The 19,432-nt window shown below is 39.8% G+C and overlaps 1 protein-coding gene across 1 annotated transcript; it reads left to right on the top strand.

Annotated features, from left to right (window-relative positions):
• Positions 1–8,593: 8,593 nt before the first annotated feature.
• On the top strand, positions 8,594–12,159 carry LOC306909004 (perforin-1-like). Its single transcript, XM_079482338.1, has 5 exons — positions 8,594–8,655; positions 8,820–9,381; positions 10,526–10,664; positions 10,746–10,960; positions 11,041–12,159. The coding sequence occupies exons 2-5, from the start codon at positions 8,852–8,854 to the stop codon at positions 11,951–11,953; spliced, it is 1,797 nt and encodes a 598-aa protein (XP_079338464.1). The 5' UTR covers positions 8,594–8,655; positions 8,820–8,851; the 3' UTR covers positions 11,954–12,159.
• The last annotated feature ends 7,273 nt before the right edge of the window (positions 12,160–19,432 follow it).

The raw sequence follows: 19,432 nt of genomic DNA, 5'->3' as shown, positions 1-19,432 counted from the left end.
CCTATGTCTGCCACCGTTGTGATTCGAAAGTGAGGGGGTGGAGTAAGCTGTTGGTTGCAATTCGCAACCTGACCGCTGGATATTGCTAAATTTCATACACTGGACCTTTAAATACAGGTCTGTAAGCACAAGTTTTTTTGGGTATGCCAATTCATGGCTCATCTTATACGTTTTCGTTCCGAGTTTTAAAATGCTTTTCCTCCACTATAGGCGTCGGAAGCACAAAAAACGCATAAACAATACCACTTTACCAGTATCTTCAGTGGTGTAGTGAGAAAGACGCACGACATGTAATTTAACAACGCAAGTTTGATTCTTCTTTTTGCCGGATTCCACATTTCACATCACATACAATATATATAAATAAATAAATGGCGTTTAATTATAAAGTATATGGTAAGGTTAGGGGTAGGCTAGTAGGGAGATCATTATTTTCCCAATTAGTTTGCATCCATTTAATAATTTTAATAAATATAATAATAACACTCTATTATAATTGTATAATGTATACTGTACAACATTACTTTGTTTTCCTTGGAGTTAAATTTATATGGACTCCAAATTAATCAAGTGGAATGGATTTTAGGAAGCAGCAGTGTGGAAGTCAATGCTGTAGCTTAAACACGGAAAGGAGTTTCATTAATTAGGCATTTTTCAAGTGAAATGGATTTGACTGACAAAGTGTATGAGATGTGCGCTAAATAAGAGACAGTAAAAGTGAATGGGTCCAATATCACTTGCCTTAAAAAGTGGTTGGGTCCTGTCCCACCCCACCCAAATACTATGGTTTCAACGCCATGTCATCCAGCCGTTTTCAGGTGTTTTTCAATCAAATATTGCTTTTCAGTTTAAATATTCCTTAAAGACTAAATCTGAAGCGTTCGGAGCAATATCACACATATTTTTAGTTTACTGTGGAAGGTTTGTGACATCTCTCACTCTAGTTACCACAAGGTGGTGATGTTTTAGCAGGTAGACATAGAGTTGTTTAAAATAGTTATGTTATAGTCCTTTATTATTTAATAGAGAGGGACACTTTAAAACTCATAAATTCTTGACAGAAAATTTGTTATACACGTCTCTCCATTGATTTGCATAAACAGACGTTCTTCAAGCTGTGGCTACGACAGAGCTGGACTGAGACAAAAAAAGGGCCCTGGCATTTTTACTCAGACCAACCAGTACACCATCCTTGCGGTCCCTGTAGATTTGCATATCTACTGTTCCATTCCCCCAAAAACCTACAAAGCTGAGAACTAAGTGCCATGGACCAGTGTACCAGTGCAAGTGGACCTGTGTACTCACTCTCTCTTGACTGACTCCCTGGTGATAGACCTATACCTACTTGTGGTGTGATTCGCGCAAATTGAGCGTTAGTAAGGGAAGCCAAACAATCCAATAGTGGGATGAGACAGCAGGGTATTACAGAGCTCGTGCCGCGCTGACATGTCATCTGCGCGATTCAATTTCCTATCGCCAACCGATGGGCAGCGTGGCACCAACCAATCCGCTGCACTGACCAATTAAAACATATACAATGTTCATTTTGCGCCACTCATTTACATTTTACCCATAAACTTTTATTAACATAAATAGTAGAGGTAAAATGGCTAGGCGCAAAACGTACTACAATAATAAAATAAATTACCTGAACATGTAAACTGTCCTATATAATTTTCAGGAGGTTGGCGTGCTCCTCAAGACTACGGTTTTGGAAGTCATTGAAGTTTCTGCTTTGTACAGGTCTTTCCTTAGCCTCTATAGTATAGAGTCTATACATATGTGCAGTTCTTCAAAGTATCGATGCAAAACACTACCGTTTACTTGTACACTATTAAAGATAATAATGTGTAAATGTAAAGAAATGTAAATGTTTTTAAGGAATGAGGGGTTTCTTTATTGTACATTTGAGTGTACGGTTTGCGCTGTTTAAATAACGTGTGCGCTGACGAGGAGTCGGCTGGCTGGGCGATTGAATCACGCAGATGACATGTCAGCGCGGCGCGAGCTCTGTAATACCCGTTGTCTCATCCAACTTTTGGATTATTTGGCTTCCCATAGTTCGCGCGAGTTGAAAAATCTGAACTTTGGCGAAAATTCACGCCGCGTTTACGAACCAGGAGCTTGCTCTAGTAGGGACGTGATTATGACATAGCGAGCGGAGGCAGGAATCCGAAACAACAATGAAGGTCTGCACACTGTCACATGTTTTTGACATCAGGCCAATGCAAAGACATGTTTCACCTTGAGGATATTTACAAGGCTAAAAACCACAGAGAGGAGTATAGGGTATTCTGCTGGTGTTAATGCCCTGTGATGCTAAAACATTACATTTATGATGGGCCTGGGGAAGGAAAGATCATTGGAGTTCTTATGGGTTCCATTAATTCACAAATCAAGTAAACACTAGCTGCCACAGGTAACAGTTGACTATTTAGTGTGACCAAAAGCTTACATATGGGCGTGGTAGCACCTCCTTTTGATTAAAGTGGTGGAGTTAGTTTCCTCAATATGTTCTCTACATCATCAATAACCATCAAAGTCCGGTTCCAATACTCAAAAGTTACCAGAAAAAGCGGGAACGGGATGCTGCGTTTCAAACACTTTGGTAGAACAGTCTTTGTTTGACTGGTTGTGAAGCACGTGTGTCAAACACGGCAAATTTTTTTGCTTTAAATAACCTCGGCAGGTGACATGGCTAATTACACCAGCACCTACAGGTTATAAATACGCATGGTGCGAACACGTCTTCAGGTTCCAACTTTGTCTGAAAGGATGTCCGGCACGCCTACAGTGCGGCATTGAGGCGCAGCATGTCGTTCCCGCTTTTTCAGAGAACAGGGTTACAGCCAAGTAACCCGAGACGTTCTCTATCAAAACTACTCTTGATGCTGCGTTACAAACGCAATGGGAACTAGAATACCAACGCCGCCGCTCTGGAGTTGTCTGTACCCCCAAAGTTGTGTGGTATGTGTGCACAAGCCAAGAGGAGGCATCAGATGTGACTCTGGGATGTAGACTCCAGGAGGCGTGAGCCTGGAGTAGCATAGACATCCAGACTATAAAATCGGACAAATGTGTGCCGAGAGGACCAGCCCACCACATCACACACTTGCTGCAAGAGGACACCTCTTGCTAAGGCCATAGAAGATGAAACCCCCCTTGTTGAATGAGCTCTGACTCCTAGAGGTGAAGCTTGACCGCGGGCCTCATAGGCCAGAGCAATAGCATTCCTCACCCAATTTGACATTGTTTGCCTGGTGGCAGCCGCCCCTTTGTTGCGGCTTCCATAACATATGAAAAGCTGCTCCGATTTTCACACTGGCTGGTGTGGTGGACGTAATTCTGAAGAGCACGTACTGGACACAGTAAGTGTAATCATTACTGCTCCGACGTCGTGAATGGCAAGAACAACTGGATGCACGGTGGAGAATTGAACTTTAAGCAGGTAACTTGGGTGAGGATGCAGAATAGCTTTGACCACCCCAGGGGCAAAAATTAAACAGGACGGCGAGGTCAAGAGTGCCTGCAAAGCTACAATTGTCTTAAGAGAGGTGATTGCCATTAGAAAAAACATTTCAAAGGTCAGAAGCCTGATAGGTGCTGACCCCATAGGTTCAAAAGGGGCGCTAACCAGACCCTCGAGCACTAATGCTAAGTCCCATGAAGGAACAGTCTGTCTAGAAGGAGGCATTAGCTGCCTCGCTCCACGAATAAAACAGGCGACTAAAGGGTGTTTTCCAACAGAAACCCCATCAATCAGGGCATGGCAAGCCGAAATGATGGCCACATAAGCCCTGAGAGTACCGGGGCTTGTCCCTGAGGACAGTTTATCTTGCAGAAATTCCAACCCTGAAACAATCTGGCAGTGAATTGGGTCTGCATGGTGTACCATGCACCATCTGTCAAAAACGCTCCATCTAAGCTCCTTCTAGTGGAGGGAGCCCTAACACTTAGAATAGTCTCTACTACTCTACTACTCAGCTGGTCCTTCAGTGGACCAGGCATAGAGATTCAAAAGCTCTGGACAGGGGTGAGGTATCGCCCCTTGTGCTTGAGACAGTAGATCCCTCCCTTTCTGGGATCACCCATGGCGTCTCGTCGAGGAGGGATACTAGGTCCAAAAAACAGATTCTGGTTGGCCAACGGGGAGCTGTCAATAAGAGGCTAGACCCCCGTTGACGGACCTTCGCTAGGATTCCCGGTAGCAGAGCTATTTAAAGACGCAGTCTGGGCCACGTATGGACCATTGCGTCCAGACCCAGGGGAGCTGGATGACTCAGAGAGAAGTATAGGGGACATTGTGCTGTCTCCTGTGTAGAAAAGAGGTCCACCCACCCCAACCAGTGAGGGATGCCTCTCTCATTAGCATCTCACGACAACAACACAGATTGAGAGTGGGACCGTCAGAAACCGAGGTCTGAACCACATAGAAAGGGTGCGAAGCCCCAGGCGCCTCATCATTATATGCCTCTGGGGGTTGGCCCTTGGATGAAACCCTGTGGCTCTGAGTCACAACTGAAATGGTCTCATATGGAGGAGTCCCAAAGGTATTACTGTAGAAACTGTCGCCATAAGACCTAGAATTCTTTGATAGTGATGATTTGTCACTTTCTGGCCTAACCTGATGCTCCTCAGGGTACCCTGGATGGATTCGACACAAGCAGGTGACAGTTGTGCTTGCATTGCGATTGAGTCTCATAAAACCCCAGATACGTTGTATTCTGCATAGGGGAAAGAGCGCTCTTTTTGACGTTGAGTCTCAACCCGAGAGCTTCGAGATGAACAAGGACGACATCACGATGTCGAAGTGCTAGCTCCCGAGACTAAAATCAGCCAGTTGTCTATGTAAGTCAAAATGCGGATGCCCTAGACTCGCAGAGGAGCCAGAGCTGCATCCATGCACTTTGTGTTTGTGCGAGGTGACAAGGCTTCACCCGATACTGGTACGTTTTGCCCCCAAAAACGAACCTCAGGAATTTCCGGTGTTGTGGCAAGATCTCTATGTGAAAGTATCCGTCTTGAGATCGATTGTCACAAACCAGTCATGATACAATCATGAGACACAATCATCTTGTCAACATTGAACTTGCGTGTCTTTAGGTAAGCGGTTCAATCCGCAAATGTTTAAAATTGCAACCCCCCATCCTTCTTGGGAACTAGAAATTACCGGCTGTAGTAGCCTGACATTCTGTCTGATAGGGGAACACGTTCTATGGCCCCAGCAGAGCTTGTAATTCTTGTATCAACAGATGTGCTCGCTGCGGTTGCACGGAAGTGGATATGCAAATTGAATCCATACAGTCCTTTCTACCCATGGAGAGATACCTGGCAATAGTTTGCACGCTGCAAGCTTCTCTGAAAGGGGTATCACATCGACACTTTGTCTAGTTGGGAGGATGCCAGACATTCGGCGTCCTGATTCGTGGCCGGAGACGAACGAATATTTAGCTTTTTTTTAGGCTACTAATCCCCGAAACGCTGGAAGCGGCAGAGATTGCAAAGTGGCCCTGTGAGGGTGCCGGAGAGGAGCCTTTAATTAAGGTCACACCCCCTCAGTCCTGGGCACTCAAATATCAGGGGACTGGGGAACTGGTCCGGAGTGGGTGGCCGACACTCCAGAAGTTTGAGCACTGCGGGGGAACGCCTCCTCATGGTGCTTCTCCTCCCGAAACCTGGTGACAACGGTGCTAACTGCTTCACCAAAGAGTCTGGAAGGTGAGATTAGGGCATCAAGGAGGAACGCCCGGTCCCTGTCCTTGATGCCCGTGAGCACAGGTGTCTCTCCGTGGGGACCAAAGAAGCCATAGAACTGCTTGGTCGCACGGAGAGACAAATCTGTGGCCCGGCGTAGTTCCGAAACACTGCCTCATCAATCACCCCGTCTGCGCTAACATCATCCAGCAGGTCAGCTTGGTACGCCTGCAAAACCGCCATGGTGTGCAGGGCAGCACCAGCCTGACCCACAAGGAGGCAGACATCTCTGCTCTGAACAAGACATTACTTATTTGAACTGTTCAGTTAAACTCTTAGTAAAACTCTTAAGTTAAATTCTTTAGTTACACTCTTTGGTAACACTCTTTAGTTAAACTATTAGGTTAACTAATTATCCACGTCACCTGCCAAGGTTATTCAAAGATTTAAAAAAACACAACAAATAGAAAATAAGTTATGTTTAGTGTGAATTAAATGTTTTTCATGAATGAATTTCTTAACTCATTACAATCAGCATATAATTCTGTAGATGTCTTTGCTTTGTTGAGTATAAAATTTCAGTCCTTGTTTTATTTGACACCACATTTATCACATCAGGGTGTATTTTTCACACCGTGGAGCCTTTCACACACTTTTACATTTTCACACAGTTATTCTTCACACATACGTTAACCATAAAAATCTTTTTTCTCCATGTTGCATTCATGGGGCTCTTAGATTATTATAGAGAATATGTAAAATATGAAACACATAATTACATTTTCTGCAATGCTTTTAATAGCTACTGCTATGTAAACCCTTGATTGTAAACTAGTTTGTTCAGAATATTGACACCTTTTTAACAAACACATCTATCTGTCACATGGACCGCGGAACGCATCTGAACAAGGGGGGGGCCATAATTTCAAGTCACGCGGAGGGGGTGGAGCGCAAATGCATTGAAACAGACAATATTACTGATATATTAAATAACGTTGCGGAGCACTTTATTTTATTCCGACACCACACAGTCACATCTACTGTACACACATGATGAACACGCACACATGTTTCCTCAGATTAACCCCTCTGATCCCACTTACATTCACACACAACAGGCCAGGCCTATTTACACATAAACGCACAGATGAAACTATAGCAAACACATAAAGTACATCCAGTCCACAACCACAACTCATCTTGCTGCCTTGAATCTAAATCAACATCATAGTCATTATCATCACAAGTCAAGACATTATTATCAGATTGATGTGCAGAGCCGCACAGACACACACTCACACCCACAAAACAAGTAAAGTTTTCCGCTCGTGTCACAAAATGTCAGCCAGTTAAAATCTTTGAACCACTGATATTGAACTGATCTTGCTTGTTGTGAAGACCCAGTCCCCTGTACCTTTTTGGTCTTCATAAGAACAGCAGGGTTTTGTGAGATCCCCCGCAGCACTCACTTGTACAGTGGCTGTCGGTAGCTTGGCTTGAAGCCGGAGGAGAGCAGCTAGCGGGCTCGTCTGAGTCTGTGGTGGAGATGGACGCTCCGGGTCTGTTGTTGAGGCGACAGTGGAAGCTGGAGTAGTTTGCTCATTTTGTTTTGCCAGTTTATTTGTTAAAAATCTGACATTGACTTCTGTCCCTTCATTGTCGCAGCCTGGTAATGCCGCCAGCGGTTAAACAGGTGCCCGCTGTTAGCTCGCGATGATGCTCTCACATGACAGACCTAGTAACTACGTCGACGTAACGTCGTAGTTGATAAACAATGCACACTAATTTCAAATCAAAATGCAGCAGTCAGTGTGAGTTTTTTTTATCGCAGCAGTTGGTGAGAGTGAGTGAAGCTGTGTGGTGACTAGTATTGTTTGGCTCGTAAAAACATGCATACAACTTAGGCTTTTATTCATATCAGATAGTTTGTCAGAGTAAAAAAGTTGCCCGGGCCGTGGCCCCCCTGGCCCCCCCAGTTCCGCGGTCTATGATCTGTCAGATTGGCATCATCTTTGTCATTTCTGTGTTTCAAAATGTTGAATATGCACAAATATTCTTCCTCCTAATACATTTGTTGATCTTTATTGAGAGAGCATTTTAAAAGTGTTTTACAGTAACTGAAAAAAATCTTAAATCCACTTACATTAAAACACACATATCTTACAATGTTTTTGACAGCGTTTTTACGATGCAGACGAATTGATAGTTATTCTGCCAAGTAGTCGTTTTTTCTATTCTCATCTTGCTATGACACCACTGCTTACAAACAGTGACTCTTGTCCATACCAGATATCATATTTTTCGAAAGACCTGTCTAATAATGACTCATTATCGCACCAGTGCCCTCCATTAATATTGGCACCCTTGCTCAACAACATTTTGTTGCATGTCACAGTTCATCTATCGTAAACTTTACCTAGAGTTTGGCCTATGTGTAAGCTCATATTTATAATCCTATGAAACAGGAAGTGGTTGAACAATTTCCAGTCACCAAGGTGTCCTTCAAAAATATTATGCTCACATGAATTCATAGGGGTGCCAATTGGGGTGCACACATAAACAGGATTTGTTTTTGATAAAACTGTGTTGTTTTTGCAATTGAATTTTTTCAATGAGAACCATTTATTTAGCAAAATATTAAAAGATTAAACAATAACAAAGACAAAACTGTTATGTTTATGAAAGCGCTTTGCATAAAGTATGAACATTTTAACCTTGTTTTGTTTGACACAACATCTTTTAATGTGTGTTAGAGCTGATCACACCTTTTTGCCTTTAACACCTTTTGTTCACACAAAATGCATCAAAGATTTCTATAGTGTCAATGTTTGTTTATCTGTTGCATTGGTTGGACATGTACGGTACCTATAAATAGGGACACAGCACACAACATCTCTCTATCTGCATGCTGCATTCACGAGGCTCTTACGTTGTAATAGACATTCTGAAAATCTCTTCCAGGTAAGTAAAAAATTAAAATCTTCAATTCATTACATCGTGAATATGTGACCTATCAAAGCATTAAAAACCTTTTTTGAGTATTTCATGGTGCCAAAGTGCTGTTAATTCGGCAAAGTAACAGTAACTTTGTTTCTTGTCTTTTCTTATATTTCTGTTTATCACAGTTGAATAGTTCTACCACAATTCCAAACTCACAATGATCCCCGCAGTCCCCCTGTGCGTCTGTCTTCTACTGTCCCTTCCTTCTTTGACCAGCCCAGCATGCTTTCTGGCCAAAGCAACCGAATGTCAAGATGCAGATTTTGTACCAGGGTCTGACTTGGGTGGGGAAGGCTTTGACATTACTAAAATGCAACGTCTTGGGACTTATGCCATTGACATGAGCAAATGGGAGCGCGAGAACAACACGTGTTTACTGTGCGAAAACCCGTTCATGCAGGGCAAAAAGCAGAAGCTTCCAATGGCGGTGGTTAACTGGCGGGCCATCCAGAGGTGCGATATGTCATTGTCCAGCTCTATTTATGAGTCCAGTGAGTCCCTTGTGAGTTCTAGCTCTTCTGCTGTAGAGAACGACTGGAAGGCTGGCCTGTCAGTAGGTGACTTTTCGAAGAAAGCATCGGTGATGGTGACAGGCACAAACTCCAAACTTGCTGAGTATTCCATGGCGAAGACCAAGAAGGACAAGTTCAGCTTCATTAAACAGTCAGTGTCCTGTGACTACTACCGGTAGGACAACATTTTTGTAATTGGCTATGTGATGCATGTCATGATTCTGGCAACTGTCAAAAACAAATTGAACAGGCCTACATTTATGTGTCACTACACTAATATAACAAGGTAATCATGTATTGCCAGTAAAAGATATAGAAACGATGTACAAAATGAAAGAGATATGTACTCCCTATACACATAACGCATGACATTCACATTATACACAGTACACAGTCTACGCAGAAAACAGTTAATATATAACTATGTTTTTTAAAGTTTGAAAACACAAACATCTTGTAACTTGTCACATTGCACAGTTTACCAAATAGATCATATATTATTAACTGGTGAGACTGAATGGAGGCGGGGACTAATTCTATTGTAGAGATGCCATTTTAAAACATCTCTTACACAAAATATATATGGAAAATATTATTTACAAATCTTTTTTCTAAATGTACTTATTTATGGGTACGTGTTTAGGTAAAGTGATCATTTTTGTGCTATTCAGTGAACAAGCCTACTAATAATATTTCTCCCGAATTTGAAATAAAAATATTTTATCTGTTTGCATTTATTTGCAGAAAATGAAAACTCGAGAAACAGGTCAAAATAACAGAAAATATGCTCTGTATTTTTTCAGACATCAAATACTGCAAAGAAAACAGTTCATAATCACTTTTAAGCAAAACAACAGTAACATTTCTAGATGTGTTTAGGAAAAATCTCCTAATTTCCTAAATTATTGTATGTCATAACCTTGACTTTTAATACAGTTTTCATGTGTTTTGTCATGCTGTCCATCTTTCAAATCGCTGCACGTGAGGTTTGATTTTGTTGAAATTCAACAAAGATACTACATCTAGAAATGCTGATTAAATATTTTATTTCTGTGGCTATATTTTTCCATGTATTTTACTCTATATTATGTTAAATAATTTAATATATTTTAATATATATATATATATAATACATAAGGAATTGCTGCTTTTTATTGACTGTATTGAAACATATGAGCACTCGGTTCCAATATATGTACAGTATATAATACAATATAATAATATACTGTATAATAATAATAATAATTAGCAGACAAACCATTCATATACTGACTGTATGTGTGTTTTGAGTCTTTACCACTATACACTATGATCCACAGCTATGGCACCGCCGTCAACTCTGCTGTTCATCAAGAATTAAGTCATGAATTTTCGAGCCTTCCAGAGATGTATAATGAGGAAACCAAAACAAACTACTGGTCGCTTGTTGAAAAGTTTGGCACTCATTATATTACAAAGGTAGCACAAAAAAGCAATCCATCGAAAGACCCCGGACATTATTTTTGCATTTGTCAAACTGTATGTCACTTTTCTCCGTAGGTCAAACTGGGCGGAGCTGTACAATCCGTTACCAGTGTGATAGAATGCAAGGCTAGTCTACAGGACATTACTGCAGACGACGTCAACACGTGTCTGGGTGTGGAGGCTTCTGTAAGTATGGGGCCGGTTAGTGTAACAGGTGGAGTCCGTCAGTGTAAAAAGATGACAGACAAAAAGCTCAACCACCACACTTTCGCTCATGAATTTAGTGACAGGTTTGTGCTTTGTCAGCAATTTGAAATGCAATACAGTAGGTCATAATAAAAAGTAATCTCTTCCTTTTTCTTTCAAAAAGGTTAATGACGATCGCCGGTGGTCAAACCGTAGACCCTTCTTTTCTCTTCTCATCTCGTAACGACCCCGGCGCTTACAAACAGTGGCTCTCGTCTCTACCAGAAAAACCAGACATTATTTCCTATTCATTGGCGCCCCTTCATCAATTGCTGCCGTCCCGAAACCCAAAGCAAAAACAGTTAAGCAGGGCCATCAGTGACTACATACTTCAGAGGGCCCTTTTGAAGAAATGCTCTACCAAGTGCACAATCGGAATCGCAAGAAACTCAAAGGAACCCTGTTCTTGCAGCTGCCATAACAACCCAGCGGTGACACCGAAGTGTTGCCCTGCACAGCGTGGATTTGCTCAGGTAACTGTGGTTGTGGATAGGGCATCAGATCTATATGGAGATCATTGGAGCAAGACTGATGGCTATGTGATTCTTAAAAATGACAAAAGAACTCTAGGGAAAACACGAGTGATTTCGCATAATAACTCTCCTACTTGGAAACATTCCTTTCGTCTTGGAGAGCAAATTTTGTCTACAGTCCGTAACCTGAAACTAGAGGTATGGGATGAGGACGGCGGGTGGGACGATGATCTACTGGGGACGTGTTCGCTAACGCCTGAAGCTGGCAAAAAACCTACCTTCTGTTCACTTAACCATGGTGTGCTGTACTTCAGCAGCGAAGTAAAGTGTGCTCCTGGTTTAACTGGCACCTCATGTTCTGATTATGCTGGCTCTCCAATGTCCTCATCTTTGGAGAAGATGTACGTGTCACGACACGCACAGCCTATTCCTAAAGATATGCTTCTGAAAATGGGGGTGCTGTTGGATGAGCGCCTTCTTTTGATCGGTCATCCTCTTAGGAATGTTACCCCGATTTTTGAAGGCCCAGGAGAAAAGCACAAAAAGTATGAAAACCTGAAATAATGCACGTCCATGGGGAATAAAAAAAGCATTTATATGTATTGCATCAGCATTTGCATCTTCTAATAAGCAATAATTAACTTGTTTATTCTGTGTTTCCTTACACTTCTATAAAACATGTGGGCTTAAGTTATAATCAAATGAATGTTTTTTACCATTATATTCATGCCATTGCTTTGCAGTTAATAAAAGAACAAAAACAGCAATGCAAATAATTGTGCGTCATTCTTGTTTGTTAATAGGGAGGAAACGTCTGACAGCAACTGTTATTTTAATGTTTGAAGATAATTTTATATAAAATTACTTTCCGTATTACATTTTTTTCAATAATTCAAGTAACTTTATATAAAATACTTAACATGTCTTTTTGTAAAGGTGTTAAATTGGCTTTATTGTCAAGTATGCTTGAATCATTTTCTTTGCAGTACACACATTCACAAAATGTGAATTTTTTATTTTATTTTTTATAAATAGAAATCTTTGAAAGTAACAATATTATACAGATCAAACAGGAGACCATACAAAGAGGAAGAGAAAGAGAAAGAAGAAAAAAAAGAAAAGAAAAAATACAAATAAAACACAAAACAAAAAAACAACAGGTACTTCCCCTCTTTCCTATGGACACATTTTAAATACACACACACAAAAAAGATATATATAAAAAGAGCATCCATAAAAACAGGCGGGATATTAAGTTGAAAAAAACAACTGCACAAATTTTAACAACTTTAAATTCTTTTGGTTGTTTATAAGTAATAGAGATTTCTTTAAGTTCTCTAATTCTAACAAAAATAAATTGTAGTTAAGTGCAGATTTAGCAAACTTTTGTTAGTGAATATAATATTTGCAATGTGAAATATAGAAATTCACCACATGATCAAACATTTTACATTCATTTGTATATGAACATATAACATCTTTAAGAGATAACAGATAAACAATATTTGTATGGGCAAATAAAAAGGAGCTAGCATCAGACCAAAATTTAAGGGTTACAGGACAACTATAAAATAAATGAGCCAAGTTTTCCTCCTGCCTATTACAAAAAGAACATGTATCACCAATATCCGTAAATTTAGATAAAAATAAATCGTACACAAAATGTGAATGTGTATGTGTGACATGCATGTGTGATGTTTCACAGGAAGAACCCTATGCAGTTTCCGGTTGGGGAGACTTAAAGCAGAGTTATAGTTAAAGCGCCACCAGCTGGCAGCAGGAAATATGGCACAAATACATTATACGAGTCCAATATTTACCTGTGTAAAGGTGCAGTTCACCCAAAAATAGCAGTTCTGTCATCATTAACTCATCCTCAGGTTCACTGTAAAAAACACAACTTCAAATAGTTCTCCCAACAAAGGTAGAAGAAGAAGAATGTATCATTTTGGGTATACTGAACAAAATTAATCTAAATGTGGTACCAACAAATAATATTTTGTTGACTGTACTTAGATATCTAAGTGATTTTCCAAAGCGCGTCAAGAAGTTCGACCAACTATGTAATCTCAAAAAACAATTATATTGTTTGAAAGTTCCCAGCATGCATTGCAGAAATTGTAAACAGCTTAAGCAGTCTCTTAAATGGAGATTGTAATATAAATATGTATATAAAAATAGAACAATTACATATTGATGTTATATAAAACATAATCTTGGGTTGGTCAACTAAGTCCATAATTGAGTGAACTCGGAAATTTAAGTGTTGCATATTTGTTAAAAGTTGGTTCCACTAGTTTTTTTTCAAGTGACAGTCATGTGACATTACTCATTACTTTTTATTTTTTACAGTGTTGTTACAAACCTGTATACATTTCTTGGTTCTGCTACACAAAAGGAACATAGTTGGAAGATATTTGAAAGAATTTCAGTAACCAAACACATCTCACCCCCCTTTTACTGCCATAGTAGGGAATATAAATACTATGAGAGTTAATGGGGGATGATATCTGTTTGGTTACGGACATTCATCCAAATATCTTCCTTTGTGTTTAACAGAAAAAAGAAATGTATACAGGTTTGGAACAATCTGAGGCTCAGCCTCTAAATGATGCATTTTGGGGCGAACTTTCCCTTTAAATCCATGTGTCGAAGTGAAGATTTGAAGGTCTTTAATTGTTGAGTCTTCTGTTTGTCTTGGTGAGCCATTATCTGAAAAAATCATATTCCTTGCTTTTCCAGCATCTTTAATGTGATATAAATATGATATATGATACTAAGATGCCGTTTGGAAAAAACTGATCAGTGTAATTTGTTATTATGATGCTCGAAGTCTCGAACCCCTAACACCAGCTTTAAACTAAACCTATATTCTGAATCTGATTGTTTGACCTGCAAAGATTTTGATTCAGGAGCCAGTCCTGTTAGCGAAGGTATTTTTTCATTTAACCTCAGAAATCATAACGAAGTGCTTCAAGTATGTGCAGTTTACTATGTAAATAGTAAAGGAAACGATTCAACAAACAGAGGCTGAAACAATGAAATGATCAAAATAAGTCAGTGAGTTGAGAGCCTGCTTGTGTCCATTTTCTCCTATGATGTTTCTCTCCACCCACCACTCCTCCCACTTCACACTCATTCTCTCCACGGGAAGAAAGAATCACTGGCCTTCAACTGGCTGGAAACAGTTGCCATGGCAATACTATGACAACGCCTTAGTCCATCTCATTTAGTGATGCTATAGCAGAAAATTAGACTCTTAAAGCTGAATGACATCCTTCACCCACAATGTATCTGCAGTATTGTCCATGTGTGCCCATGCAGCTGTTTTATATGGAAACCATTTGTTCAACAAAATACTATATGGATGTAAAGACAAAACACTGATGTATTCATGCAATGTCACAATTCAGTTGCAATTGAACAGCACATCCGTTATAAACACAGATTCTGTCCTGCATGGCTGCACTTTCATCATGTTGGGAGAATCGGGAATATATGCGCTACAGTGAGGGATATTGGCTGGTTAAAGCTGCATTTAACCCAAAGTTTCTTGATTCAAACCAAGAAAAAAACAAGGATTGGTGAGTTGTGGAGTTTCCTGTAACCAGTGTGTGTGTGTGTGTGTGTGTGTGTGTGTGTGTGTGTGTGTGAATAAAGCTGTTGACCTCATGAGTCATAAGATGAGTCTGTAGAATTTAAAGAAGTGACAGCAACGATCAATGTATTCATTCACCTAACTGTCTGGTTTAATAAACCTCGAAGTATAATAAAGAGCAGCGTCTACAGGATGCAGGATATTGTATTTAAGGATAATGCTTGTATAAGACCTGCATTTTCTTTTAAATAGTCAAACACAGTTCAATTAAACTATAAAACTAAAATCTGACAATTGTAAGGAATTCTACTGTGTGACATTTATTAGTCTGTGGCTTTAATTACTCATGTGGCTGCTGTCCTTTTGAAACCTCACATCTTCATATTTTGGGATTTTTATTTTTTTGTCATAAAAATGTGTTATAAGTCATCCTTTATGTTTGTCACAGGATTTTGCGAATATCTAACCAATAAAAAGTATTAAAAAGTGCTATTCATAGATTAGTGAGTAAAAGTATAAAAGTAGGCCCAAGTATCATTTCCCGAAAACATATCAGCTTTCAGAAGAACAGCGAATACTTATGCTTAAATCTGTAATCTATAACTTTTGTCAGATATTGTCATCTTTATTTGAAACAGGTGATTTAACGTGCTTTTCTTTACACGGGATTAAAAAGGTCAAAGTGACATTTCCCACAAAATTGTACCTGACATAACAAATGTCAGGAATGAGGGTGGAAAAAGAACCCAAGCGCAGGCAGCAGCGCACACATGAATCACTTTAATAACACAAAAATAAAACGCATGATGGAGTGAAACAAACACCAGACAAGGGATAATTAACAAGGGAATTAACGAGGAAACGAGAGGGGCGGGGTCAAAGACGAGACCGTAGAGAAAGCACATCATGTCGTGACTGACAATAGAATGGTTCTCTCTACACAAACTGTGTGGCCCTGCCATGATTCTGCCACAACACCAAGAAAGACATGACATGATGAGGCAGAATCATGACAACAAATTATGAATCATTACTATCAGCTTAGTTTTGAGTAGGGAGCTGATCTTTTATTTACTTTCTCTTTTATAACTTATTTTTCAAGAAAATTCTCAAATCTCTGGGCCATTGGATACTTTAAAATTTTAACATGCGTAAACACAAACTAATATGAACTAACAAGAGGATTTTCGACATGTATTAATTTTTGTAAATGTAAGTTAATGTCAATACAATTGTTCATGTTATTTCATGGTGCAATAACAACTGTAAACAGTTACAACATTTGATTATAATAGTGTTTTAGTAAATACTGATATTAACATAAACTAAAATTAACAAATGTTCTAGAAGTATTGTTCAGTGATATGTTGCATTAGCTAATGTTAACAAATACAACCTTATTGTAAAGTGTTAGCGTTAGCGATGTCGCATGATCAGCTTGCAGCATATTCAGTTAGTATGGCCATATCTGCCTTAAACTAGCAGACACACATTTTCCTCCAAAACGCAAGTGCCTCTCAGACAATCATTTTGAGAAATGTCTTAATTTCATGTCTCGAGTTAAAAGGCACTTTTGCTCTAGTTTTATGAGTAAGTTGCATGAATTTTGTTCTTGCAGTGATTTGTGCAATAATTCACAGTGTTGTTGCAATCGCACTTTGACTTTGATATCCAGTATTAGTTTGGTTAAGTTTGAGTATTTTTGGGTGAAGTAGGCTACATGTAATGTTCAGTCTGTGAAAGTGAATGAGAATGCATCAAAAAAGATACTGTCATTTTTGACACAGAATGAGTAGACCTGAACAACACGCTGTAGAACTAATAAACACCGCCAAGAGTGTCACATGATCTTGATTATTTATTGAAATAAACAAACCTAAACAGAGATAGAGTCAAACTTATTTTAGGTGGCAAAGGCAAGACACATGCGCTGCCAATCCAGTTGAACTTGCATTGAACCCAAAATATTATTTTGAATATGTGACTAGGCCACATGCAGGGCTTGTACATTTCACCCAAAAGCAAAACCTGACCTTCTCAGAGAAAAGGAGGGGGTAGGTGAACAAAATTCTGTTGGAGGCAGAGACAAAACCATCATTGAATAGACATCCAGAAGTAAGTAGGAGAAATTGTCAATGGGAATAAACAGAACAGGCTTCAAAATTTAAGCGAGAAATGTGAATATCTTTCCTTTTCAGTCATCTTCACTTTACAGGATTCCCCGAGATCATTAGGTTTAAACACATAATAAAAATATGACGATGGGGACGAAGACTACCTTTTTTTGTTCCAGCCATGAATCTGAATAGACAATACAACACTAGAGTAAATTTCTATCACATTTGCTCTAAAGAGAACTGATTTCAACAAACAAACAAACAGCACATCTACTTTTTGGAGTGTTTGCATGAGATCAAGTTGGGTTCTTGGCAGGCCTTGGTCTTTGTTCAAGGTGAGAGATGAGAAGCAGACAGAGCTATCAGCAGAAATATCTGTCCTGTAACCTTGCTTTCCCATCTGGCATACGGGAGAAAATGAAGACAGGAGTTGAGTGCCGAGTTATATTACGCATACAGGAGTTAATGGAAAACACCTAAGAGTTACAACCTTCAGCTATCGATCACAAAGTGCATTTGAATTGAGCTGTGTGTTCAATGTTGCTGCTTTACTTTGTTTGGTGTGAACCAACCAGTAAATGCGTTTTAAAATAAAACAACACTTACAATAAACAATTCATAGTATTCGACAGGTCCATCACTTTGATTCAGAGGGACCGGGTGAAAGTAGGCTGCAGTAAAGTAATGTAAGTAATGCCACAGTCACAAACTCAGTTGGTGGCTACACCTGAGGAATAACAAATGCAATTTTTGTATCTTTCTTATGGATACTACAAGCCAATGAGTGTAATGTATTTTCTGATTTCGAGCCAGCAGCTCTTTACGCAGGTGCCATTTCATTTAAGTGATGTGGGGGCTGGGTGAACTCCAAGATGCAGAGATATCAGCCAGGTGTTTACGCTCCTTCCCAGACAGAGAGAGACGCTCAAATCAGTTTCATAACCCCATCCGAGCTTAACTCATGTAAAATATGTTTTCAATCACCAGTGATCTCCAGCGGTTTCCTGCACGCGAGAAAGTTTCTTATGAAATAACTCTGATATGAAGAGTTTATTTCCAAATTGAGAATTTAATTTTTTTTTAAATCATGTTTTATTGTGTATTACAATTAATAACAATCAACTTGCAGTTGATTTGTTTTGATTTAAGCCTTAGTAACTAAGTTCTCATTTTGGGAACAAACTCTTCTTTTAAATATCAGAAATAAAAGAGTTTTATAATCTGATGCCTTGTCACGAAGAACCGTTTTAGGTCCTTTGAAGCAACTGTTCTGATATGAACGATCTGGAAAGAAATATTGAAATAGCTTATTATTACCATCGTCTGCTCAACAATATGAAAGGCTACATGGCACAGATCAAATAGAAAGTGACAACTTTAGGCTTTTTGTTAATGTGGACAGAACCCAAGCGCAGGCAGACATGTGTCGAACAACAAGACTTTAATCCAAAACAAAGACCCTCGATGGGGAAAACATGAACAAACAAGACTGAAAACTAAAACTTCCCACAAGGGGAACAAAACAAACAAGGTCTTAAGGAAAACAAACTAAGACCACAAACTTGAGTCCAGGGAACAGGAACACAGGTAATCCAGACAGACTAGGAAGGGTAAATGTGCAAAGTGCAAAATGAACCGACAAGAGACAGAGGGAAACTGGGGCTTGATAAGGGGAAACACTAACAAGGACTGATGACACAGGGAGAGTGGCGGCAGGTGACATGAATGAAACACTAAGGGAAAGCTAACAGGAGGATTGCACGAGGCAGGTGAAGGGAATGAAACACTAAGGGAAAGATGGACCAGGGCTGGAGACAAGACTAACACTAATGGACCGCTAACGGGGAAACAAGGGGGCGGGACTAAAGGACGTGACTCACCGGAGAGAGAGCATGGCTTCTCAAACCAAAACAATGCTCCTTCTCCACACAAAACACATGGGACTGACATGATCCTGCCACAAGACTCGAAAACCAAGACAAGGAGAGGCAGGATCATGACACTTTTGGACTTTTAAATAACTCACCACACATTGTGGTCACCACAAACCCTGTTTGTTCCATACAAAGTCATATTTAATGTGGCCAGGTTCGTGCTTCTACTTTGCATAGTTTGGTTCATGTTTACCCTGACAAAGCACACCTGCAACCCACCAGTCGAGACCCACAGCCACGAAGAACCTGCAAAACCTGTTTGTATAAATTCATCTTTGCATTGAACGAGAGAGAAACAAACACACTCCACTCATCTAAAAAAGCGATTTTTAAAAGTGCACCAGCGCTCATCCCATTTGATGCTTATGACACAGATGCGGCACGGGACACAGAT

Source organism: Barbatula barbatula (assembly GCF_947034865.1).
Source record: "Barbatula barbatula genome assembly, chromosome: 19".
Lineage (NCBI taxonomy): Eukaryota > Metazoa > Chordata > Actinopteri > Cypriniformes > Nemacheilidae > Barbatula > Barbatula barbatula.
The sequence above is the reverse complement of the archived record's forward strand: the minus strand, read 5'-3'. Positions and strand labels throughout refer to the sequence as shown.